General features: G+C 43.3%; 1 protein-coding gene across 50 annotated transcripts in view; it reads right to left on the reverse strand.

The window, feature by feature from the left end:
- CLASP2 (cytoplasmic linker associated protein 2) overlaps positions 1-25,182 on the reverse strand; it is a 1,425,897-nt gene that overhangs the window by 378,118 nt on the left and 1,022,597 nt on the right. For 33 of the 50 annotated variants that reach the window (XM_069214594.1, XM_069214559.1, XM_069214467.1 and 30 more), the window contains 2 exons: positions 23,016-23,122; positions 5,595-5,618 (listed from right to left, as the gene is read on the reverse strand). In XM_069214594.1, coding sequence (XP_069070695.1) covers positions 5,595-5,618; positions 23,016-23,122 — 131 coding nt within the window. The remainder of the gene's footprint in view (positions 1-5,594; positions 5,619-23,015; positions 23,123-25,182) is intronic. The other 17 variants (XM_069214706.1, XM_069214671.1, XM_069214696.1 and 14 more) reach the window with 1 other exon arrangement.

The following is a 25,182-nucleotide window of genomic DNA, read 5'->3' on the forward strand; positions in this document are numbered from 1 at the left end:
TCCCTGGCCATACAGCGGCTTAGCAGCATGCGCAGTGGCCGCCCCTTCCGTAGCCACGAAAGGGGGGGGGGGAAACAAAATCAGACTGAGCGGAGCGGGTGGCAGCAGCAAGGCTAAGGGACTGAGCCACAGCCCAGGTCTCCGTAAAGTGCTTTGTCCCCAAAGAGAAGGGTGCTATCAAAGGGCATATCTATCAGAGTAGACTGAACATCCCCTGAAGAGCTAGATGTCCGTAACCAGGCGTGGCACCTCAAGGCCACCGTCAAAGAAACCAATCTGCCCAGATAGTCGGCTGTATCCAGCCCACATCTGATTGTGAACTTGGGTGCGTCCCTCCAATCAGCAACAGCTTGGGAGAGAATGGCCCAGGCCTCCTTCGGGACCTGTGGCAGCAGTTGCACAACTGTGTCCCATAAAGTATGGGTGTAACGGCCCAAAAGGCATACAGTGTTTACAGACCTCAATGCCAGGCTGGAGGAAGAGAACAACTTCTTCCTAAGATGGTCCAGCTTCTTCGATTCCGTATCCATGGGAGCGGAAGGGAATGCGCCATGGAATGTTGAGCTGACCAAGCTCTCGGGCGGGGTGTTGGGTCAGGAAAGCTGGGTCTTTAGGCGCAGGCCTATCGCAGCAGGCTATTGTCCTATTATCAGGAGACCCTGTGGTGGGTTTGGACCAGGTCCCCAGCAGGACATCCGTGAGGGCTTCAGTGAAGGGCAAAAGGGGTTCCGATGTGTGTAGGAGGATATCTCAGTTCATGGCGTACACCTATGGTGTGGCACCCTATACTGAGTCCAGACACTTAGTGAAAACGTTTAGGTCTCCAGGTAGCAAAATCTCTCCAGGGGTAGCTAAAACGTATCTAGAAGGAGTGTAAAGCACTTACAATACCACAATAGTCAGTGAAAACTCTCACACAAGAAAGAACCCCACCAGGTGTTGGAAAAATAAAGTATTCTTTATTACAACACTACTGCTAAACTAACAGGAATAGCATAGAAAACATAGGACCCTATAGGGGAACCAAACCATATAGTTAGAAAGTGGTTTAAGAATGGAGGTGCCCAACCAAGGTAAGTGTGTTAGAATCCCAGGGGCTGGTGGAGTAAGAAATTACCAGAGGTAAGTATCTGAAAAAGAAGGGGACAGTGTCCAGACCACTCAGAGATGTCAAGGTGGTACAGTTAGGCAATGACCACCCTCTTGGAGGTGAAGTTCCTGCAGGACTGTGAAGTAAGAAGTCCAGCTGCGGAGTTCAGGGGGATGCAGGAGATCCCTGGAGTTACCCACGAGCTGCCCCAAATCGGTTGCCAGATTGCAGGAGGGTCAGTGGCCAGAAGGATCACCAACAAGCCTTGGCAAATGCAAATAGCTCATGCAGGGAAGGACTAACAAGGTCTTAGCAACTTGACTCTTGGAAGGAAGTCAGGGCAGGCCTTCAGCAGGACGGAAAGTCAATCGCAGGAGCCCACATGAGTGACCCACTGGCAGCAGGCACAGGGAGACACAGAGAGGCCTCAGCAGCACAACACAACAGGAGTCCCACGTCACGGAGCTGCAGAGTGGAAGCTGATCTTGGAGTTGCAGAGTGCTGGAGGCTGGGGCCTCTTGGAGCTCGAAGATCTCTTGGAGAAAGTGGCAACAAGCCTTGGCAAGTGCAACAGTTGCAGTGCACATGGGTTCCATTCCAGTGGCTGCAGCAAGGGTCCACCATCTTCCAATTTGGACCCGGAGAAGACCACAGGACCACCACATGTGAGCAGGGCCTTTTTGCTGTACATGGCCTGCGGATGCAGGGGAGTGACTCCTTCACTCCAAAGGAGATTCCTTCTTGCTTCTTACATGCAGGCAGTGTTCTTGTGACCTTGGAGGATGCACAGCCATGGATGCTGCAGAAACTTTTCAGGAGCTGGAGAAATAATGCTGCTGTGGGAGCCGTCCCAACTGGATACAGTCTTGGTTCAGTCCCAAAAGTGGACCAGCAGCCATTCCGGAGGCCAGGAGAAGATGTCTTGCAGGGAGTTAATTGAGTCTTGCTCGACGAATCTGAGGACCCACCCTTGGGAAGCCCTTAACTAACCCTAAAAGTGGGTTGGTCACTCGCGGTAGGGACCCACTTATCAGAGGAGGTCAGGGATGTCATCCACCTGGCCTACCCAGTCAGACGCTTCCAGTGGCCTCTGCCCACCTTGTTTTGAAGATGGAAAAATCAAGCAGCCACCTGGCACAGCTCTGCACACCTCTGTAGGGGAGGAGCTGGACTTGGGACCTACAGTATTCTTTGTGTGGTTTCACGACAGAGTGGGAACCGGGGGTTCCTGAACTGGTGCAAACCGGAGTTTGCAAAGAGGGCACCAATTGTGCCCTTCAAAGCAGTCTAGTGGCTCTCAGAGGCCACCCCAGTCCAGAGACACCTATTTCAAAGGGAGAGGTGGTCACACCTCTCCCTTGCAGGAAATCCTTTGTTCTGCCTTCCCCTGCTTAAGGTAGGCTCATCAGCAGGAAGGCAGAACAGTGTCTGGGGTCAGCAGCAGCGTGGGCTGGCAGCCAGACCCCGTACAGCTGCACAGGCAGAACTGGGGGAATCGTCTGAGAACCCCCAGAGTACATGGGATCATGCAACTAGCACTGGAATCAGTGTAGGTGCATGTTTGCAACAGGTATGATTTCAAATATACCTAGGTTCGGAGAAGCCATTATTTAGTTGGAACACTTGTGTTGACCAGTGTCCACTACATACTTTAAAATGGCTTCCCGCATTTACAAAGCCCAGGGAATGGAGTCTGGGGTTTGTAGGGATACCCTGCTCACGCAGGAGTACCCTCACACTTAGGGACATGCACCCTGCCGTTGGGCTAAAGGACCTACCAGAAGGGTGATTTACAGTGTCCAAGTGCAGTGACCGCAATATAAGGCAAGCCTTACATCTGAAGTGAAAGGTGCATGCACCATTTCACGCAGGCTGCAACGGCAGGACTGCAGACACAATGTGCAAAGGCTCCCATGGGTGGCGTAATACATGCTGCAGCCCATAGGACCCCACGGTGTTCCAGTGTCCTGTGTGCCTAAGTACTAAATGCTAGGGGCTTTCATGGGAGTACCGGTATACCAATTGTGGGGTGTAAATATTTAAAAGCAACCAAACTTAGAGTAGAGAATGCAGACACAGGTGTTCTGAATAGCAGGACCCCAGTGTACTAAACATACTGACACCAGGCAAAAAGAGTGGGAGGGGGGGGGGGGGGGGGGAAACTATGTCGGAAAGATGCTACTTTGCTAACAATGTGGAAGCCCCAGGCTGAAGTACCTCAGTCAGGAGGGTGGTTCCGACAGCAACAGAAGGCAGCTTGAGGCCAAAGACCTCGGCCTCTCTCCGCATCACCATGGAGTAGGAAGCCCCATTCTCCGTAGCCACAGTAAGGGGCGAAAGCATACCAGCGTCAGGGGAGATATTGAAGACCGCTGGCTTCGCCCAGTTCCTCAGCCCAGTCCATTAGGTCTTCAAGCTAGAATTCCATACTCTCACTGAAGTCGTACCCATAGGAATAAGGGTCAACATGCGATGTGGGGACCAGAGTCCTCGTTGAAGTAAGAGTCATCGCTGAGTGATGCCGCCCCGTCTCTGTGTCAGGGTTGCCGATGCGTAGGTTATCGACACTGCCCGTGGTCCCAGGGAACGTCAGAACAGTCGAAGGGGACGATCATAAGGGTACGACCGATGCCGGTGCAGGTCCAGAAGCGGATCCATAGGTCCCCATTTGAGCTGAGGTCGAAGCCGCTGGTAGGGAACCAAAAGGGCCCCCTCTGAGCATGCAGGGCCAGAAGGCACCCCAGCAGGGCCGGTCTGCCCAAAGACAAGGGTCAAATTATTGTAACTGGGCAGGGGTGGCTCTGGCTCCCGCAAACTCGGGGAGACGCAGAGCCAACCCACAAACAGCCTCCGAAAACAGACCTAGAGCAGGGATGCTCCTTCTCCTGCGTTGCATCGTCCGACTGATGGGATGAAGTTGAAGAATGCTTGCGCTTCTTCGACTTCTTCCTGTGCTACCTGAATGACCCGACGATTTGGAGTCTAACGAGGACGAGTGGTGATGGCTCTGCGAGCGGTATCGAGACCTTCCTCTCGACCGAGACTGAGTGATGCAGAGCCAAGCGCAGGGCCGCGAGCAGCTTTAGGGACCGCTCTCTCAAAGCCTTCGAGTTCATAACCTGGCAGTCAGAGCAGGACTTTGGGTCGTGGTCACCCTCCAAGCATCACAAATACAATGGGTGTGGATCTGTCACTGACATCATGCGGTGGGGACATGAGTTGCAGGGCTTGAAGCTGTCCTTATGGGACGACATCTGGACACACCAGAAGTTTTAAAAAAACTGCAACAAAAGTCAAAAAGCCAGTCAAAAGGCGGCTGTAAGGGTAGCTTTTCTCCGGATCTGCACGTAGGCTGCCGCAGAAATAAAAGATCTGACATCAGCGTGCTGGGGTGGTGCCTATATACGACCTCGGATGTCATATCTGGCGACCACAACGCAAACGACTGACAGAGTCGACAGATGCCACCTAATGGTCTCCAAGTTTACTGCTCATAGAAAAATCTCTGGATTCAGACTGAAACCTTGGGGAAATTCTGAGGTAAGGAATCTGCAACTAGAAGTCTCTATCAAATCACGTAGTTTCTACTGGAATAGTCATGTTTAGAGCTTTTACACCTCGTTACAGGGTCTTTCAAGGATGGATAGTCAAAGCTTGCAATACAAGATGGAAGTACTTAAGGAACCAAGAATACCAAATGAAGCACAAACAGAGGCACATTATGTATAAAGGGCAATTTAATGTTTTCCCAAGTGAAATAAGTTAATTACCTACATAACAATGTAAACCTAATACATATTCAAATAAATCCAGCAATGAAGAAAACCATGCTAAATTTTGTATGGAGATTATGTTAGTAAGGCCACACCAACAGATTTTAACAGCATATAGTGATATGTCAAGTTTGTCAAAGGTATGGACTTTGCAAGCAATTTAAGCATATTAGACCTACTTGATAATGAAAAACACAGCCCTTTTGGGAATAAACCTCGCAGATAAGTAGCACTGGCGTAAACAGAATAAGGTGCTGTGCCATGTGGCAGATTTGTGCAAATATCACTGCTTACCTATTGCCAAAGTTGAAGTAAACACATTTTAAAAATGAATTAAAAACTTCAAAACACATTGCATGTCGTACTCTAAAAACACGATGCAAGTAGCTTCGTTAAATTTCTGAGTTTATATTAACATTACCAAAAAATAAAATAAAAAAAATAATACAGTTTTTAGTGGTAATAAACTTTTACGCATTTATTAAAAAGAAGACAATTTAGCTGACACAGGTAACAATAAATCAAATAACCTAAGTACAGATAAAATACACTTGATTATCCACCATCATTCAACATGTCTTCTAACATTGAAATCGTGGTGTGCATTTCAAATATGACCAAATGACTCTGCAAGCACAATACCAATTAGCAATTTTGTTGATTTCACAAACTTGCACATCTATGCCTAACATTTTATAAAACTGTAAGAGGCAAAAAAACAATGTCTGTACCTTAGTCCGTATGTCTCCTAAGAGCTGACAGCAGTAAATTATTCAAAAGAGAAATTGAAACAGTCAAGAATAGTTACTAAGTGTCAGAACATAGTGTTAATAAGATACAACTAAGAATTAGAAATACCCTTTTCAGTTTTCCACCTTAAAGCATACAACTTCCTTCTCTTCAGGAGAACAAATCTGGGTAAAATTAGGTGGGTACACATAATGTGTATTTCAACTGAAGTGAAAATACTATTGTATCTTAAGGAAACATGAAGCTGCACAGCAAAATCGGATTTTTATTTACACTGACATCTCTTACTTGCAACTAGATCTGACCAGAAAAGAAGTTGAATGCTGACCAGTGTTGCAGAGAACACATGCAGTTAATTATTTTCAATTACACAGCTGCACATATGGCTCTATTTATTGCCATTTAAAAAGGAATACGGGGTAGTTTACATTATCACACATATACAACAATAAACAAGAGCATTTATTATCACAGGGACAGAAATGTACTTAAGGTAGGAACCTAAGAATGAAACAACATTGATCAGTAATATACTTGAAGTTACCTACCTTGGAGTAATAATGTTCAAAGTATTTGCAATCTCTTGAAATAAACCCCATAAGAGTGTCTTTCCCATAAACAGGAATCGAGCCATATCATATCACAGATAAAGCCTGGTACAAATGGAAAAACTCCCTTTTACATATGGCACTCCTCGCACAACTTAAGGTAGTTGGGAATGTTACTCTCTGACAAACTGCTATCAAGGAATTAAAATTGAAGGTATTTCATTAGGGAAGAAAAGAAGGTGACAGAATTTCCAGAAAGAAATAGAATTGTTACTCCAAGTTAAGTAATTATTACTTCCATTGCATACCAACTTTGTGTAAGTGTTAGTCCTTTTGAGGAACACCCTAGCATTTCTAAATAATGTAGAACCATAACAGATATAATTTCGAACAAGTATTTGCAATACAACAGGGTTAGCAGTGGGGAACTTGGTGGCTATCTAAGGAGCTGGCCGCGGGGCGCTGGGCCCAGTAGCTACGGGCATGATGGGAACACTATGAGGAGCATGCCAGGGAACGCAACCTAATCCCATTTTTTACCTACTGGATGCACGGGTTGCAGGAGTGTGACGGAGATGATGACGTCGGAAGTGATGGGAGCTGTGGGAAGAGCAGCCCGGGAGATCTGCAGGGAGCGGCGTGCTGCACCTCAGCTGACCTTCAGGGGCAGAGGCAGATGAAGCACTGGCTGTAGGATACGAAGAAGGAGCAACGAGCGGGAGAGGGAGCTTTCTAGGTTCAAATCCATGTCCCCCAGGAGGAGGACTGAAAAAGTACTGGTAGAGACTGGCTCTCCTTCTGCAACATTCAAGGTAAAACAAGATATTGTGTTAAAAGAAAGTGGGAAAGTGTAGGGAACGTGCTATGACCTGAGAGGTAGGAGGAGAAGGAAAGAGCCCTCGATAGGGACAAAAAGGACCTTGTTTGAACTCAAGAAAGGTGCATGTTTGAGGGGAGAAAAGGAGGTGGCCCAATTAGCAAAATAAACCAAAAAATAAAAGTATAGTAGAGGGGAAGAAGTGAAGTACATAAGTAAATAAAGATGGAAGACTGAAAATTACTCCTTCTCTTCGCTCTTTTTTTAAGGTCCAGGAAAAAAGCAGAAAAGACAGAGTATATAATCATTACAAAATATGCCACGCTCCCTAGACGCACTTGCGGGAAGTGGGTGTCTTCTTACCTCCACAAATAAATTTCAAGTCTCGGGTCAGGTCTCCCTTGAACAGGCGGATGAAGGGATAAAAAAATTGCAAAAGCAGCCATTATCGGACACAGGTACCCAGAACACAGACAGAGAACGGTGCTGGTATAGAAACACTATTAGGTGTGCTCACAATGCAAAAAAAACAGAAATTTGCAACTTCAGAAAGGAACCAGGAGAAAATTCAAAGGACATGTGAGAATTTGGAGAAGAAAATGGGTGAATTATCAGAGAGGACAGGTAAAATAGAGGCCGCCATTGATGGTTTAGGTAAAGAGACTGAAACCAATTGAGGGGAGATTCAAGTACTAAAACCTAATGAAAAAGATCTACGAGATAAAATAGAGGCAAGGAGGAACAATATTAGAATATTAATTGCCAGAAGGTCTGGAAGGAGGAGATTTAAAAGTATTTGTGGTGGGCCTGATAAAGGAACATATTCCATCAAGAGCTTCAGTGGACCTGGAGGCAGATTTTCAGAGGATCCATTGAGACTCTTTTAAAAGGAACCCTGTGAGAAAGAAACCGAGGAAGATACTGGCTAATTTCAAGACTTACGCAATAAAAGAGCAGGTCCTCGTGGAAGCTTTAAGAGTTAACTGTTTTAAGAAGGGAGCGATAACCTTCAGGATCAGGCAAGATATTTCCAAAGTGACACAAGCTCGACAATGGGAATTAGGGAAATTTATACAGGAACTCAGATCCTTAGGCATGGTGGTTAGTTTGAAATTCCCAGTGACTCTTAAGATTATGTGGAACAATAAAAAGAGACCCTACGGAGGTTCAGGACTTAATTTGACAAATGAAAGAGGGCTGTGCGTAGCTACTGTGGGATTGGAGCCTGAGGGTATCAGAAATATGGGCATTACTCCAGAATAGATTTGCTTTTGATAAGTAGGAAGTTGGCACCTAAAGTAAAAGAGGTGATACATCTGCCAGAACATCTCTCTGACCATTCGGCGGTGGTGCTGGAAGTTGAGCTAGAAGGGGAAGCAGGACAGAGAATGTGGACTGTAGTTAAGACACTATTCAATGATCTGTCTGTAGTCAACCATTAAAATTCTTTCAGGTGAATGAAGGATCTGCACCTATTAATGTGGTTTGGGATACCTATAAAGCTTATATCAGGGGTAGGATAATAAGCAGTGCAGCTTTTAATAGGAAGGCTCATGAGTCTAGAGTGAAGGCGCTAGAAGACAGGATAGGAATATGTCAAAAGGAACTGGAATTATGCCAGGATCAGGAACAGAATAATTGTATTAATAGACTTAGAGAGGAAAGAGAAGAGCTGGTTGACTAACGAGAGGTTTGTGTGAAAGTAAGATGGCCCACTATGAGTATGGGGCGGGGTGCAGTAAGATGCTTGCTTGGAAAACCAGGGTAGAAAGGACAAAGAATGTGGTTATGTAAATAGTTATAAAAAGAGACAGGGGAACGCTGCTTAGATGAGCAAAGTATACCACAGGATTTTTTGAGTTTTTTTCAACTCATATTCAGACAGGATTACAATCTCAGAAGAGGAGATAGTCACTTGGCTTCAGGCAATAAACCTTCCCACCTTACAGTTAGCTCAACAACAAGATTTCAACCAAGAGATAAGCCCGGTGGAAATAAGTAAAGCAATGAAGGAGTTGAGAAGGGGGAAAGCCCCAGGACCAGACTCCCTGCCAAGTGAACTCTACAGAGTATTAAGTGAGGAGCTAACACCGTTCATGAGTACGCTGCTGTACGCCATATATAATGGCACCAGTGCTCAGCCAAGATCTTGGGATGAAGCTGTAATTACCATACTCTTAAAACTAAGGAAACACCCTTAAACCAGTGAGGCATATAGGCCTATATCTCTGCTGAATTATGATTATAAAATATACACCCAGATTTTGGCTAGAAGGTTGGAGAAAGTATCAGAGAGCCTGATACAAGTGGATCAAAAAGGGTTTATGAGAGGGAGACAGTTGCAAGAATTGACACACGACTTAAAAGCAGCTATAGATGTGGCAACAGAAGAAAGTTTACCCCCTGACTATAATGGCTTTTGACGCTGCAAAAGTCTTCAATAGCATATGATGGCCTTTTTTTGTATGCAGCTATCAACCGTTGTGGATTGGGGAAGCGTTTTCTTTATGCAATTAAGGCAATTTATAATCATCCGGAGGCTAGAGTCCTGGTTAACGGTAGTCTGACAGATAGGATTCAAATACAGAAAGGTCACCCTTACTCTTCAATTTATACACTGAACCTTTGTCAGTTCTGTTGAGGGAGGAAAAACAGATTACCCCATTTAAATATCAACACTGGGAGAAGAATGTTGTATTATACGCAGACGATTTGATGATCTTTACTCAGGATAGTAGGAGCGCCCTTTCAGTGACATAAAAGATTATGAAGGATTTTGGGAGGCTACCTGGTACCAAATAAATCAACAGAAGACTGAATTAATGTGTTGGAACAATGACCATTGCAGTTCACTGGAGAAAAATGAAATCAGATATTTAGGGATACAAGTGGTCAAGGATATAAATCAGATGGCACAAATTAACTTAAAAAAATTAGTTACAGAAACAAAGAGGCTCCTAAAGTCATGGGCATATCTTCCACTCATTTACTGGGAGGTGCAACATAGTAAAAATGACGATACTACCAAAGTTTACATATATTTTCAATACTATCCCACTTGAGGTTAAAACATGCTGGTTTAACAAGCGTCAACGAGAAATAAATAGTTTTGTATGGGTTCATAAAGGGGTGTGTATTGCTAGGAAAAAATTAAGGAAAAAAAGGTTGACTGAGGAATTGCGCTGCCAGACTTTCCAACTAAAAAATGTTTGGTGGTTGTTACGAGCAAATTGTCAGCAGACCTCCCCCTTATAGCATGTGCTTACTGAAAAACAAGAGGGAGGAAGTGCAAACTTCCTATTTAAATTTGGCCACCCTAAATATTTTAAGAAGATCAGAGTAAAGATATTAATTTTGGCATGTAAAATCTGGGTACAAGTTAGGAGATGTTAAAAATCCCATATTGTAGCTTTTTTGGTCCAATATGGAATTCTCCAGGCTCACCAAAGTGCCTACGAGATATCTAACTCTCCCACTAAAAAAATGCTGGTGTAACAATGTGGGGACAGTTGCAAAATGAGGGGGCATTAGTAACATGGGAGGAGCTTGACCAACTTACAGGAAGGAAAATGTCAAAGTTTAAATATTATCAATTAGCAAGCTGGGCAGGAACTCAACAGGACTTCAGTACTGGAGATGTTGACAGTGAAAAGAAACTACAGGGGCCGATCTCACAGAAGAAAGAAGTATCTAAGTGGTATTGGATGCTGACATAAGAGGAAGACTGACCGTTAACACTGAAGTGGAAGGCGGATATGTTGGAGTTGGAGTTAACTGATATTTGGCAAGTATCTATGTCTACACTTTGGCAAGTGATCAAATCAGCTCAGTTAAGGAGAAATCATCTGTTTACAGTTTATAGGGTATACTGGTCTCCGAAGAGACTAATGAAGATAGGAGGACAAAACAGAAGGTGCTGCCTGGAGTGTGGTATGGAGGAAGCTGATGACATACATCTATTCTGGCAGTGCCCGAGGATCCAATCCTTCTGGCAAGGAGTGGGTAAGATTCAATCAGATATGCTTAAGTGAGAGATTAAGGTAAGCTTGGCTCTGGTTATATTCGCTATTGCGATGAATGGCTGCCTTGAGGATCATGATGAGGGATACTTCCCTCTCTTTATCTTCTGCGGTTAGCAAGTATATTGTAGCTGCTTGGCATATTCGTATCAGTACCCTGGGGAAAAAATGATGATGAGGAACAAATTATTTTAGCTGCTAAATTTTAACTATGCACCTAAGACTGAAATAAAACCCTATGTTTAATTTAAATGACAGATATTAGTGGGTCAGGCGCATTCTTGATGGAATGCAATTTTATGTGTTTTAAGGTTGAACATATGTTATTCTATTTTATTCTTATCCCTTTTTTTAACTAAACTTCTTTTTCTTTTTTTATTCAATTGTTGGTTGTTTGCTTTTATGGTTGAAAGTAACCGAATAAAGCTATGTGAAAGTGAATGGCACGCTCAGTATTAAATTGGGGAAATCATGCTCACAATTAATTTTTATGTTGGTGGTGGCACGTAGGGAGATATGTAGGAAATGGCTTTCAACTGAGGCGCCAAATGTGTCAGACTGGGTCAGATCAGCAACGAGGATTTGCAGATTGGACTGTGCGGACGGGACTCAGAAAAGAATAAAGATGTGGGATAGCTTTCAAAGATATTTGACGATATAACGGTCCAAGGACTAAGGTAAAAATAACATGCAAAGGAGTACAGAGTGGCACCCTGGAAACTTCAATATGATGAAGGAGACCCATTGGCAGGGCAACCCTATAAGGGTAACTGCCCTGGTCGTACCACAATGCATGTGTGCTTCCCGTCTCTTATGAGGACTAGAGAAAAAAAATATATAATAAGCATGTGCAATGCTACGGGTCTCGCGTTTGCTCACTTTAGAGCTATTAGTGTTGTAAACTCCTAACAGGACTTTTCTTGCCACAAGCTAATAACGAAACATAAAACAGTTTCACATATGAGAGCCGATGGTCGCCATGAGTGTGAAGGAGTCACAGAAAAAGAAAAATAAGTTTGTTCGTAGTAAAACTTATCAGCAAAAGTGCAATTATAAATGTTACTGACAAAAGTGCAATTATCCATGTAAGCAGCAAAAGTGCAATTAGCCATTTAACAGGGTCGATGTCATGCAAAGCCCTAGACTTCTGCCCAGCTAGATTGCGCTGCGCAGGGAATGAAAAGATATAGTCCAGAAATCAGCTGAAAACAAAGAGCTTCATATGTTTGCAGTTGTTTACTGGTGTGCTCGAGGAGGGCTAAACACTGGAAAAGGCATGACGTATGCATGCCTTTCACAAATGTAATCAGTCGATTTTTAAAAGGCAAGCCCACAAACTAATGAAATTGAGTGGCATGACATGGGCGTGGATAGAAGCCCACAGAGCGATTACAACATGATCCAGAGCGTTTGCGCGTGCTCGACCCTAAAAAAGGACTTCAAAATTAAAAGGATAATTCATGATAGAATGGCAATAGATGGTCTTTGGACTATCATTAAAAGAAAGCTGACAGTTATTTGTGAATCCATGCAGTCATTAGCATAATGCTTAAACAGTACTCCATAAGAATAGATAGAAATCTCACCTATTGATTGCATGTTCTGGGACTCTAAAAATAAAAAGGTCTAATTACACTGTAGCTGCATTTCATCAGCTATTTTAATCTCCAGTTTCAATCTTAAGCCGGCAACATCTGCATCACTAATAATATTATAGGGATCAGGACCAATATAAAACGTGGTTACCTGGCTGTCCCATAATCATCATACAGTGGGGAGCCAGGACTATTTTTCTGCCATCCTGCATTGTACAACACAGTGAGGACATCATTGAAATATAATCATCAACTGTGATCCAGGATCAACTTTCTATTTGCATAAATTGTTGAAATACTGATTCAGCAAGTGCACCTCATCCTCCATAGCACAACTGGTGGGACATAAAAGTCACTACATGAGTCTGTCAAGCATGTATCCAGTCCGGGCCATGTGTTTAGATTTATGCAAGAGAGTGCTTTTATTTTTTGCCTCAGCATCCACAACAATCACCGATCCGGCCACTCCAGTGATGGTATGGGACTTCAGAGCGCAGCACTGAGGTCAGGAGTGACACTCAAAGAATAGCCCCTCCTTTTGAAAGTGTCTACTGTTTTTGCACAAGAAAGACTGACAGTGGTGGTATAGTTTGTTTATAGTGGCTGGTGAAGGCCCTTTTTGCATGCCAAAGTGAGTAACTGGACCTGTCCTCGTAAATGTACTGCCTAGTCTTCAGCAACTGGGTCTTTCATTTCTTTCATGTGGGGCATGGACTAGCTAAAAAAGTTACTTACCTTTTGGTAACGATATTTATAAAGGATACCTAATCTTCCCAAAGATTTCCCACCTTATGAAGAAAACTTGTGAGCTTCAGCCTCCAAAAGGAACATCACTGTAGTACATTTGGCACCAACCAGTGCACTGGCACTAGTTCCAGATATTTTTGCCACACCCCACCTAGGTATACAAAGAGGAACCGAGGGCCACAACAGCAACAAACATTGCAATGGGATCCTATTAATAAAAGCACTAGCCCATCAGGGAGAAGGGAGGGCAGTAAGGAATCTGCAAGAAGATTATGTATCCACCAGAAATAATGTTACTGAGGTAAGCAACTTTTTCTGATCAATAATCTTCCCAGAGATTTCTCCCCTTATCTATGAGTCTTGGAGCAGTACCTGGGATTGGGACTGAGTAGTGCTCTTTAACAAAAGTCATGCAACACTTTAGTCAAAACAACTGACACTGGATGCTTGAGACATGAAGCAGTAGTGATACTCAAAAAGTAAGAAGGGATGAGCAAGCAGCCCACTAACACTTGTCTATAACCAGGATGCCTCTGGGCAGAAGAGTGGAAGCAGCAATGGAAACAGGTAGAAAGAGCAGGTATGCTATTTACCTCCAAGACATAGCAGATCTTGGTACAAATGTTGAAACAATCCAAAATGGTTTGCCCTTTGTAGCTGCAGCAAAGCCTACAAAGATCCTGGTGCATGCTGCTGATATGGGATGACAAAGCAGGCCTGGGGGAGTGCTATCCAGAGGTTTCTTCTTTATTGGATACCGAGGGGGAAAGCAAGATGGAAGGTTAATAAACTGGCCCATATAAAATGCAGAAACCATATTGGGTAACAGGGATGAACAGGTGTGAAGGACCAACTTATTTAGTTCAAAAATTATGAATGCCTGACAAACAGAAAGGGCCTTACGTTCACTGACCCTGGGGTCAGAAGTATTTGCCTTCAACAGAAAATGTTTAGGTCAAACTGTGTATCAAGAATGTCTAACAAAGTTTCAAATATCACTGAGGAACAATAAACGTAGTGGGAAGGAATAATTAAAGCAAGTATTTCTGAAAACATACCACAAGCGGCGATTTAAACAAAGAAGGGATAGGATGCAGAACTGGTTGATGTGTTCATGTGCAAACTCCTTCTGGGGCAAAGAAATTATTTGATAAATCCATGGAGGAAATGTCAACCCGGTGAGTTTAATATTTCACACTATTCTGCTGCAGACATGTGAAAGGATTACATATGTCTGAATGAGGGGATGAACAATACGATTAGAAAAAATATGAGGGTCCACTAATTGTTAAGTAAACATGGAAAACACACTGCAGCAGATCCCTAGCCATGCACTGGAAAGGCAGCTCTGAACACACCAAATAGCCTGCATACACTGTTAAAGGCAGACAACTACCCTGAAGGTCCCTACGCCCATCTTTTCTGCAGTGCGTTGTCAAGGATATGAGCCTTGCAGCAGGCTTCTGTCCCTCATCACAGTTGCTTGCATACAAAGTTGTAGTGGGAAGGTACTCACACAATGAGTCTACTGCCTGTGATATACCTTTCCTGTCAATGAGTTAAAACTGCATTGCTGCTGCATGCTGTGTACCAGTTTTGTAGGTGAGGCACACTTAAACTGTTGGTAGGACTGCAGTATATGTTCTGTGTTTAACAGAAAGCTTGCAGTATTGCTGCATGTGCAGTCCCTGTCCTTTTCGTGTATGCACTTGGGAAACTTACAATGTTGCTACTGCCTGTGTAGGAAGGATATGCACCAATGGATTATTCTCCTGTTCTCACGTTTAGCCTCAAACAAATGGTACTTGACAAGCATGCGATATACAAGCAGTAATTAACATTCACATCTAAACATGTAAGTAGATTACACCACCTGAGTAGGCCAGACACATTTTATTTTTTCAGGTAGGGTTTAGTTTATGATTTGAAGACCAATGAATTGGAAAGGAAAGCCTATTGAGTTGCCATTTTCCTGCACAAACACTACAAACATTGAAACCATGGCAAAAAGAGAGCAAAACACAAAAAGAAAGGTAGCATTTTCCACACAATTCGATAGTTTTATTGGATGGCGATGTGCAACTTAAGTGACCAATTCATGCTTCTTTTATGGAGCCTAGTGCTGCATGATCCACCTGGTAATTTCTGGAAAACTAAGGGACTACAGTTGTAAAAAGCTAAAGCTACTCATGGCTGATACAAGCGTGTGGGGTGCTGAAAAGGCAACATCATCTATGAGCTGGAAGGATTATAACCTGTGGATCACAGACTATGTATTGTGAATCAGATTTGGAATAAAAAGACTGTGGATTCATCAATCAACTTAATTAGTTGACTCCAGGACCATTGTGAATTTTTTTTTTTTTAAACTGATGCATTGAAAAAATTTTGTGTTGTGAAGTATTCACTGAATTTTTTTTCTTTTTTCTGTATAACAAGAGGGGACCCTCACCATATCAAACATCATCTATGAGGAACATGCAACAAGGTCATGAAAACAAAGGATGTAATGAGCCGCCTCATTTTGGTTCATTTGAAGGTATGCATTTGTTTCTGGATCCATGGTAATAATATGCTGCCTCTGTTTATTCTCCAAGTTATGTAGGGATAAATCACAGTAGATCTGTTTGTTGGCATGAACTTCTTGAAGAGAAGAATTTGATAGAGAAAGAAGCCTAAAACTAATCCTATATATGGAGAGTACTAAGCAATAAAGGAAATTAGTCAAAAACAAACTATGTCTTGTCTATCAAAATAGTAGTGTGGGTTTTAAGGGTGAAATTAGTTTAAGGAAAGGAAAGCAGGCAATAACTCAAACTCAATGAACTCCTCTTTAGCATCAAGTGTGTTTTTTTTCAAAAGAATTGGCAATACCTGAATTAGTTGTTTGAAATGAATTTCATTGAAAAGAATTATGTCGCCTTTAAGACGTGTTTAACTACCGTTTAAAAGTGAAATAAAAAATCACCAAAAAATCTCAAATTACCACACAATCACTGCTCTTAAAGATCTGTTCCTTTTTTAAAACAATAAGTCACATGCAAACAGCATCAGCAATGCCAATAGCTGTGACATGTAACTGAAAATGTCTCTTCAGTCACTGATGAGCTTATGATGTCAATAAGTTATCTTACATGCACTCATTCATCCATCCACTATTTCATTTTTGCTTTTACCCTCTTATACATCTGTAATAAAAACCAAACAGCAATCATATGGATGATAAATGAAAAGAAAAGAAGTACTAATGAGAGAAAACATGGCACCACCTAAATTTGGTGGTCATATACTTTCCATACAAAAAGAAAACTGCATAGCAGCTGGCCACTTGCAGTGGTACTGTATGTAGTGTGCCCTAGTTTTACAGTTCCAACATAGCTGCCAGAAGCCACAAGCTGGAAATTCCGGCGAGGTAAAAACAATGCTACACTATGCACAATATCATTCCAAGATGGTTTAGTAACTATTGCACTGGACGACCCTTTTGAAATGCGAAAATGTATGGAGTATCACTGCATACTGATCACACAGGGCCAACAATGCTTATAACCATGTTGACCATAGTTTAATGGTAACGCGATGATACACTAACAGCAATACCAATCCAAGGTGGCCATTCAATTAATGAATAGTGGCCACAAAGGATGCATCACACTGCAGAGGAGAAAAGCAACAAGAAAGGAGCCTGGGCAGCTGATTCATGTTCTTAAAAACAATTTAAAAAAGGAGACAGAGGAAAGAAATTAAAGGATTTTTAAAAAGAAACAATGGAACAATTCTTCAGCCACACCTCTGCCCTACACTGGACCGACCACAGCTGCGTCCACTTCACATTCCGACGCGAGACCTCCCACCTCCGCACTCAACCCATCCCTCATCGACAGTGGAACAAGATCCCTGAAGAGCAACTCTTCTCCGCTCTCGCCGCCAACCAACCCACCCTCACCACCGACCCCAACGACGCAGCTCTCAACCTCACAAACTGGATCTCCAACTGCGCTGACAACCTTGCTCCCCTCAAACGCACGCATCGACAGACCAACACCAAAAAACCTCTCTGGTTCTCTGACACCCTCAAAGAATCAAAGAAAACTTGTCGTGCGCTTGAGAAGGCCTGGCGCAAGGACCACACCGCTGACAACATGACCGCCCTCAAGAACGCTACACGCGAACACCACCACCTGATCCGCACTGCCAAAAGGAACTTTTTCACCGACAGACTAGACAAAAACAGCCACAACAGCAGAGAACTCTTCAGCATCGTCAAAGAGTTCTCCAACCCCAGCGCCAGCGCCGTCACGCCCTCACAGGATTTGTGCGAATCCCTCGCCACTTTCTTCCATCGCAAGATCAGCGACCTCCACGACAGCTTCGGACACCAGACCCAACCATACACCACTGAACCCGCTTCCCCGGACATCACCCTCAACAACTGGACCCACATCAACACGGAAGAAACCAAATCCATCATGAACTCTATCCACTCCGGCGCCCCTTCGGACCCCTGCCCCCACTTCATCTTTAACAAAGCCGACGACATCTTCGCCCTGCACCTCCAGACCGTCATCAACTCTTCTTTTTCTTCTGCTACCTTCCCCGAATGCTGGAAGCACGCTGAAGTCAACGCCCTACTAAAGAAACCTACGGCTGACCCAAGCGACCTGAAAAACTTCCGCCCCATCTCTCTTCTACCTTTCCCAGCCAAGGTAATAGAAAAGACCGTCAACAAACAGCTGACCACCTTCCTGGAAGACAACAACCTGCTCGACCCTTCACAAACCGGATTCCGAACCAACCACAGCACGGAAACCGCCCTCATCTCAGTCACAGACGACATCAGAACCCTGATGGACAACGGTGAAACAGTCGCCCTCATTCTCCTCGACCTCTCGGCTGCCTTTGACACCGTCTGTCACCGCACCCTAATCACCCGCCTACGCTCCACCGGGATCCAAGGCCAGGCCCTGGACTGGATCGCCTCCTTCCTCGCTAACCGCTCCCAAAGAGTTTACCTCCCTCCGTTTCGCTCAGAACCCACCAAGATCATCTGCGGCGTACCTCAAGGCTCATCGCTCAGCCCGACACTCTTCAATGTCTACATGAGCCCCCTCGCCGACATCGTACGCAAGCACGACATCATCATCACCTCCTACGCCGACGACACCCAACTTGTACTCTCCCTCACCAAGGACCCCGCCAGCGCCAAGACCAACCTACAAGAGGGTATGAAGGACGTCGCAGATTGGATGAGGCTCAGCCGCCTAAAGCTGAACTCTGAAAAAACGGAAGTCCTCATCCTCGGCAACACCCCGTCCGCCTGGGACGACTCCTGCTTCCTCACTCTCCGCATGCTCCGTAAGATCTTCCGCTGGATCCCCGCCGACACCAGAAAAACCGTGACCCACGCCCTCGTCACGAGCCGCCTGGACTACGGCAACACCCTCTACGCCGGGACCACAGCCAAACTCCAGAACCGCCTGCAACGCATCCAAAACGCCTCGGCCCGCCTCATCCTCGACGTACCCCGCAACAGCCACATCTCCGCACACCTGAGACACCTGCATTGGCTCCCAGTCAGCAAAAGGATCACCTTCCGTCTTCTCACCCACGCACACAAAGCCCTCCACAACAAGGGACCGGAATACCTCAACAGACGCCTCAGCTTCTACGTCCCCACCCGCCCCCTCCGCTCCGCTGGCCTCGCACTTGCTGCCGTCCCTCGCACCCGCCGCTCCACGGCGGGTGGGAGATCTTTCTCCTTCCTGGCGGCCAAGACCTGGAACTCCCTCCCCACCAGCCTCAGGACCACCCAGGACCACTCCGCTTTCCGGAGACTCCTAAAGACTTGGCTGTTCGAGCAGCGATAACCCCCCCTTTCCCCCCTAGCGCCTTGAGACCCGCACGGGTGAGTAGCGCGCTTTATAAATGTTAATGATTTGATTTGATTTGATTTGGAAAACAAGAACTAAAGGACTGACTACCAGCCCAAACAAGGGAGCATGCTCATTTTTGGTGGATGTGCAAATGTGAGAAGGAAATATGCAGTGAGACACAGGGCATTAGAGCCAAGGGCACAGATGGACTTACTCAGTGCCCATTGCAGTATGCTGTACAGAGGATAAGCCGAAAGCGAATGATAAACAGGCAGACGATTGATCCAAAGACACTTTATGTTTTTACATAAATGCATGCAGCTTTTTTTTTATTTTATTTTTTTATTACAAGTGCCTGACAGGCAGCCACACCCAACAAGACTCCCAAGGGGTTACAATCAAGAACTATTAGAGTGCTAATTATCTATCCACAGGGTTTTGTCAGAGAGGTAACCAGCACCTGGCCCGCTTCCCAGTATTGTAATGTATAAGAATCTATGTAACTCAATACATGCCAACCGTTTTTAAAGCAGTGTAATAACAATCAACCAGTACAGGCCTATTGGTTTTAACATACGGGTTGCATAATAAACAAGTCAGGCTACCATATTTCTCATACATTTCATTAGAACCAGATCCTGTGGCCACTGACATATGTCTTCCCAATGAAACAATCCAGCTTATATCTTTTATATAATTAGTTCATCAAAATAAAATAACATTTTGCACAAACTTTTCAACCAGTAATATCAAATATACAGTCATGCCATTAAAATATGTACAAGAATACAACCTCTCCTAGACAGCGTAGCAATGATTCTCAAAGCGCAAATGTACCTCCTGGGGTTGTCACAAAGGGTTGCCCAACACGAAAGGCATGGCCTATTTTGGTAATTTCTGAGATCCCATCTAACATAACACCTATCTACAGTCTTTAACTATTTGTCATGCCAATCCACCACTAAAAGCCAATTGGATTCAACACAGTTGTCACAATAATTAAGGCAGATCTACATATTTCTCATATTTTTCAAAATAAACAGATATTACATAAATTTCCCAAATGACCCAATCAGGCCTTTAACCCTTACTGGTGGCTTCTCACCATCACCAATCCTGGCCTTCTATACCAAACACCAGCTTTCCAGAAAGGTAGCCCGTAAGGCAAAGAGACAGCAAAATAACTGATACATATAAAACTACTGCTGTAAAAACAATATATAACTCCTATTAGGAAGGTCTAACAAGAATTATCACCATGCAAATCTTCACCTCAAGGGTTTATCCGAGGGGGTAACCAAAAATAAAACTGCTGCTTACAAAACTAATCTGCAAGACTCCATGTAACAAAATACCAGCCTACAACCTTCAACACAGTGTACAACAATCCACCTTTAAATGACTACTGGGTTTAATACATTCATTCCATGATAAGTTAGTCAGAGTTTCTACTGTTCTTGTAATTATTCACAATGAACAGATTACACCTATGACAACTGATATACCATTTACCAAATAACCAATCAAGCCTATAGTCTTCATCATCGGATTGTCAACACAACCAACTGATGGCACCTTCTTTGCACACAAACTGGTCCCCATCAGGCGCACAGTCATATTGTCACAAATATATACAAACTGAAAATTAGTAAAACGTGCAACACCTCTTAAAATAGCCTAACAAGGATTTTCACAAATTTCCAACTCCAAGCGTTTGTCAGTGGAGGTATCAAAAGTAAGAACCCTTGTTTACCACGGTAATCTTTGAGATTCTGTTTAACAAAATATATATCCCCAACATTTAACAACCTGCATTGACAATCTACCCTATAGTAACTTTAACAAACACGTTTCACAGTAGACTTACTGCCTTTGCCATAACCTTTCATAATAAACATATCAGACCAATAGCGTTTGACAAACATTTCCTCAATTAATCAATTACACCCACAGCCTTTATAACTGACTTGTCACCATAACACAGGCATTTCAAATTCTGCATACACTTTCCCCACAAGGCAACTCACAGCCATAGAGTCTCAAAATCTGGGTTGGCAGATTAATTGTCAGTCCCTCCTAAAAGTGTGGACAAGGATTATCAAAGTGTAACTCTTCTGTCTGCAGGGCTTGTCAGAGGGGTAAACCTAGAGGGAAGCCAACAGCAAATTCTTACCTATTACAGTAATCTGTGAGAATCTATGTAACTAGATACCTGTCAACAGGCTCCGATACAGTAGAGCAACAATCCACACTTAAAGACCTATTGGCTTTAACATATGAATTTCATATTAAGCACTTCCTGTCTACTTCATTTGTCGTAGTAAAAAGATCAGACCTATGACCCCAGATATAACTTTTTCCAGCTATCCCAATGAAGCTTACAACCTTTATCACTGACATATCCCAATAAGTAATTCAGGCCTACTGTATTCTGCATAAGCAAGTACTGGTATTCGGTTATAAAATTACAAATGTGCACAAACTTACAGTTGGCAAAACAATATGTAATATCCTACAACAGCATAACAAGGATTTACAAAGTACATTGTTCTAACCCGAGAGTTTGTCAGAGTTCAACACCAAATCCCTTGTTTACTAAAGCATTCTGCGAGATTCCATGTAACAAAATCCTGTAGACAAGCTTTAACACACTGTAACGACCATGCACGCTCAAAGGTCTGCTGCCTTTAAAATAAACTTTTCACAATAAATAATTGAGACCTACTGCCTTTGTTCAAACCCTTTACAATAAATAATCAACCTTGATCAAAGGCTTTTTTAGGTAACCAAATAGGTAGTACTGTATCAAGCATAAACCTTTCCAGACTGCAGGTAGTGCAATACAAGCTTGCTTTTTAAGCAGACGCATACAATTTCTTCCCAATCAAAACTTGCAATCAAGGACATTACACTTTTAGTGGAGTCAAAGCCCCCCTCCCCCCCCCCCAGTAGTAATAACATTATTACTATGAACAAATTACAGTTGGCAAAAACAATATTCATACCTTGGCAAAATAGCACAACTATTCTCAACAATAAAATGTTCGACCCCGAGGGTTTGTCACAGGGTGGGTAACCAACACAAAATCCTTGCCTACCAAAGTAATCTATGAGACTCCTTGTCACAAAATATCTTTTTACAAATGTTAACCAAGTGCAATGTTTAAATGATTATTGGCTTTAACATATGCTTTTCACAATAATTAATTCAGGTATATTTCCTTTGTTGTAACGTTTCATAATAAAAAGATCAAGACTAAGACTTGAACAATAGCTCGTCACCATAACCAACTCATTTCTGCTGCGTTGAGCCTAAGTTTTCATGCAAGGCAAACAATGAAATACAAGAACTCATTTTCAGCAGAAGGGCACAATTTGTGTCCTCTCCATTCTCAAGGTAGCCAGCATTTGGGAGGAGACCGTCCTCCTTCAGGACTGCTTCTTTAAGCTCTCTTTTTCTGCTGATCACACAAGGTCACACAGCAACTGCACTGTCAAGTTAGATCTGATAAAATAAGCCTAGCAAAATAACACATCTGTAGCAAATCCAACAAATACAAACCAATGTTATTTGAAGACACACTGAGCAGTAGAGAAGGATATTGGACCGCTCAAATAGTTTTGTTTAAAATGCAGTTCTTCCTGTGAAATTAATCTTGTTCAAAAACGTAGATGTTTTACATCAATGTTTTTCATCTGCATATTCTAAATATATGTAAATAATAAAGCAAAATATAGACACACAAAAAAAGAAAACTAAAAGCACAGAAAATTAGAAGAGCAATACAAGTAAGTTAACCTACCAGAGCATCTGCTACTGCCTCCTCCACATCAGATCCTGTGTTTAGAACCCGCATGGCGCTTACAGATGAAGACAGCCTGCTTTGTTGGCTGATGCTGTATCCAGTACCTGTGGTGCCGCAACATAACACAAATGATTATTTCAAAACAGTTAACTGTGCATTTAAACATTATAATCAGGACTGCATCATTTGATTGCACTGGGGAAAGAGATTAAGGCACAGGAGGAAGTGGGAGAGAGACAGTGTGTGTTTATCGGCTTGAGTTTGTGTTTGGCTTACATTCTGTTAAAATAGCCACTCATTATAATTGACCATGAAAGAAGTGTTAAGTACATTAAAAATCACAAAGCTTTAAATGTATCCACGTCTGTGACAAAGACTTCAACTGAAGCCATTTTGTGCCAGGGAAACTCTTATAAAGAACACCAAGCAGACTTAACTATTTGTAAGAGCTTGTCATAAGGCTCTGTGATGGCCTGGAGAATAAGAGAAGCAGGTTCTGAAATGAGGAAATGGTTGTTGACTTATGGGTATTCTGGTCTAAAACAGCCTGTAAAGAAAAACACCCTCATTCTTTCAACACCAACGTTAATGATGGGACCATTAACAGAAAGACCGTAGGTGGCTGAAAAATATTGTTTTTTTCTTTGCTGTGGATGTAGACTGGAACTGATCAGCTGAAACTCATACACCATACAAGGGAGAGTAAACCTTATACACTCTCTGACTCAACGTCAAATACATACATCTCCCTGAATGAGTAACACTTTTGCCTAATATCTACTGCATTACAGCAATCGGAGAGTGGAATCACACAAAATGGTCAACCACAGTGCTTTGATACATTCTAATGAGGAACAGCCCAAACATTTAGAAAAGTCTCAAATGTCTAAGGCATTTTGAGGGATTACACACACATTTGAAAGTCATGATTATTCAACAGGTTTTTCTAAGCAGAGAGCAGAATCTTCAGTAGGCACCAAAATTGCGATGCTGTTTAGACATCCAATGACCAACAACACAATCTCAATTAATATATACTTAAAACTAGGTTTGCAGGTATATGAAACATATGTCAGTGCAAATTTCTGGATGTTTTAAGATACCTGTAACATCTGTGAGCTACAGGTACCTTGAGAAAGGGGCAGACAAGCAATGCTGAAGAGCAGCCAAATCCTTTCTCAGCCCCCGTGTTGGGGATGTGGCAGGCTAATGGAAGTACAGGGATGGTAACACCAACTTGCTGAGATGGGTGAAATTTAAGTGAGCCAGCAGTGTGATCCTGGTTACTGAGGTTGTGAAGCCAACATGGGGGAGGGGAACTACGACATTCCTGTCTTTCTACTGCTCAGCTTAGCAGTGGCTCAATGAAGGGCATAATTGTTGCTACAGCAGGTGAAAAATCTGCTCTCTTGATAATGTAGGGTTCTACGGCTCTGTGAATGCCTCCTCTAATGTCCTGAATAGCAAGACAGAATGAGGGGGCATTTAACTAAAGCTGGTCGACCCTGAAGAAGGCCAGAGTTAAATGGAGGTAGGATATTTCTGTCCTCAAAGGCCCTGGAATTGGAATTGTGCATGCTCTGGAGGAAGATGTGTGTATATCCTAGACAGTCTATGCTTGTGGCAGTGATGAAGGAGCTAAGGACCGCATCCTAAGGTTAGCTGGAGACAATTAAAGGCAGACAGAAAGATGAAGGTGGAACCAGGACTAAGCAACTCTACAAGCCAAAGGAAAGAGGTTGAGAAGGAGATCTCTTTGCTGCAGATTAAGGGATAAGACTTTGCCTAATTCTGAGAGTATGGAGTCCATGCTCCGAGTAGTCGAAGGCTAGAGTGGAGTACCTGGAAACCACAACCTCGCTGTCAACTTGCGAGTTTTGGTTCCCATGCCCCTCAAGATGGTGAAAAACTGAACAATTTGATTGCTGTCTGGAGTAGGTTCTGATATTATTACAGTGCACAAAGCGTTTTGGATTTCTTCTGTGGCATGGATGGTTTGTCCACAAAGGAGGAAACTATTGTGCAGTCTGGGTCAGTTGAGGAAAAGGACAGGACCATTACATCTGCACTCCTCACGAGATCCGTCACATTTTGAGTGAACTAGATTCTTGTTTTCCTTCACATGACAAGGGGAACATAAGTGAGGAAGTGGGAATTAGTGTAT

The sequence above is a fragment of the Pleurodeles waltl genome, chromosome 2_1 (assembly GCF_031143425.1).
Source record: "Pleurodeles waltl isolate 20211129_DDA chromosome 2_1, aPleWal1.hap1.20221129, whole genome shotgun sequence".
Taxonomy (NCBI): Eukaryota; Metazoa; Chordata; class Amphibia; order Caudata; family Salamandridae; genus Pleurodeles; species Pleurodeles waltl.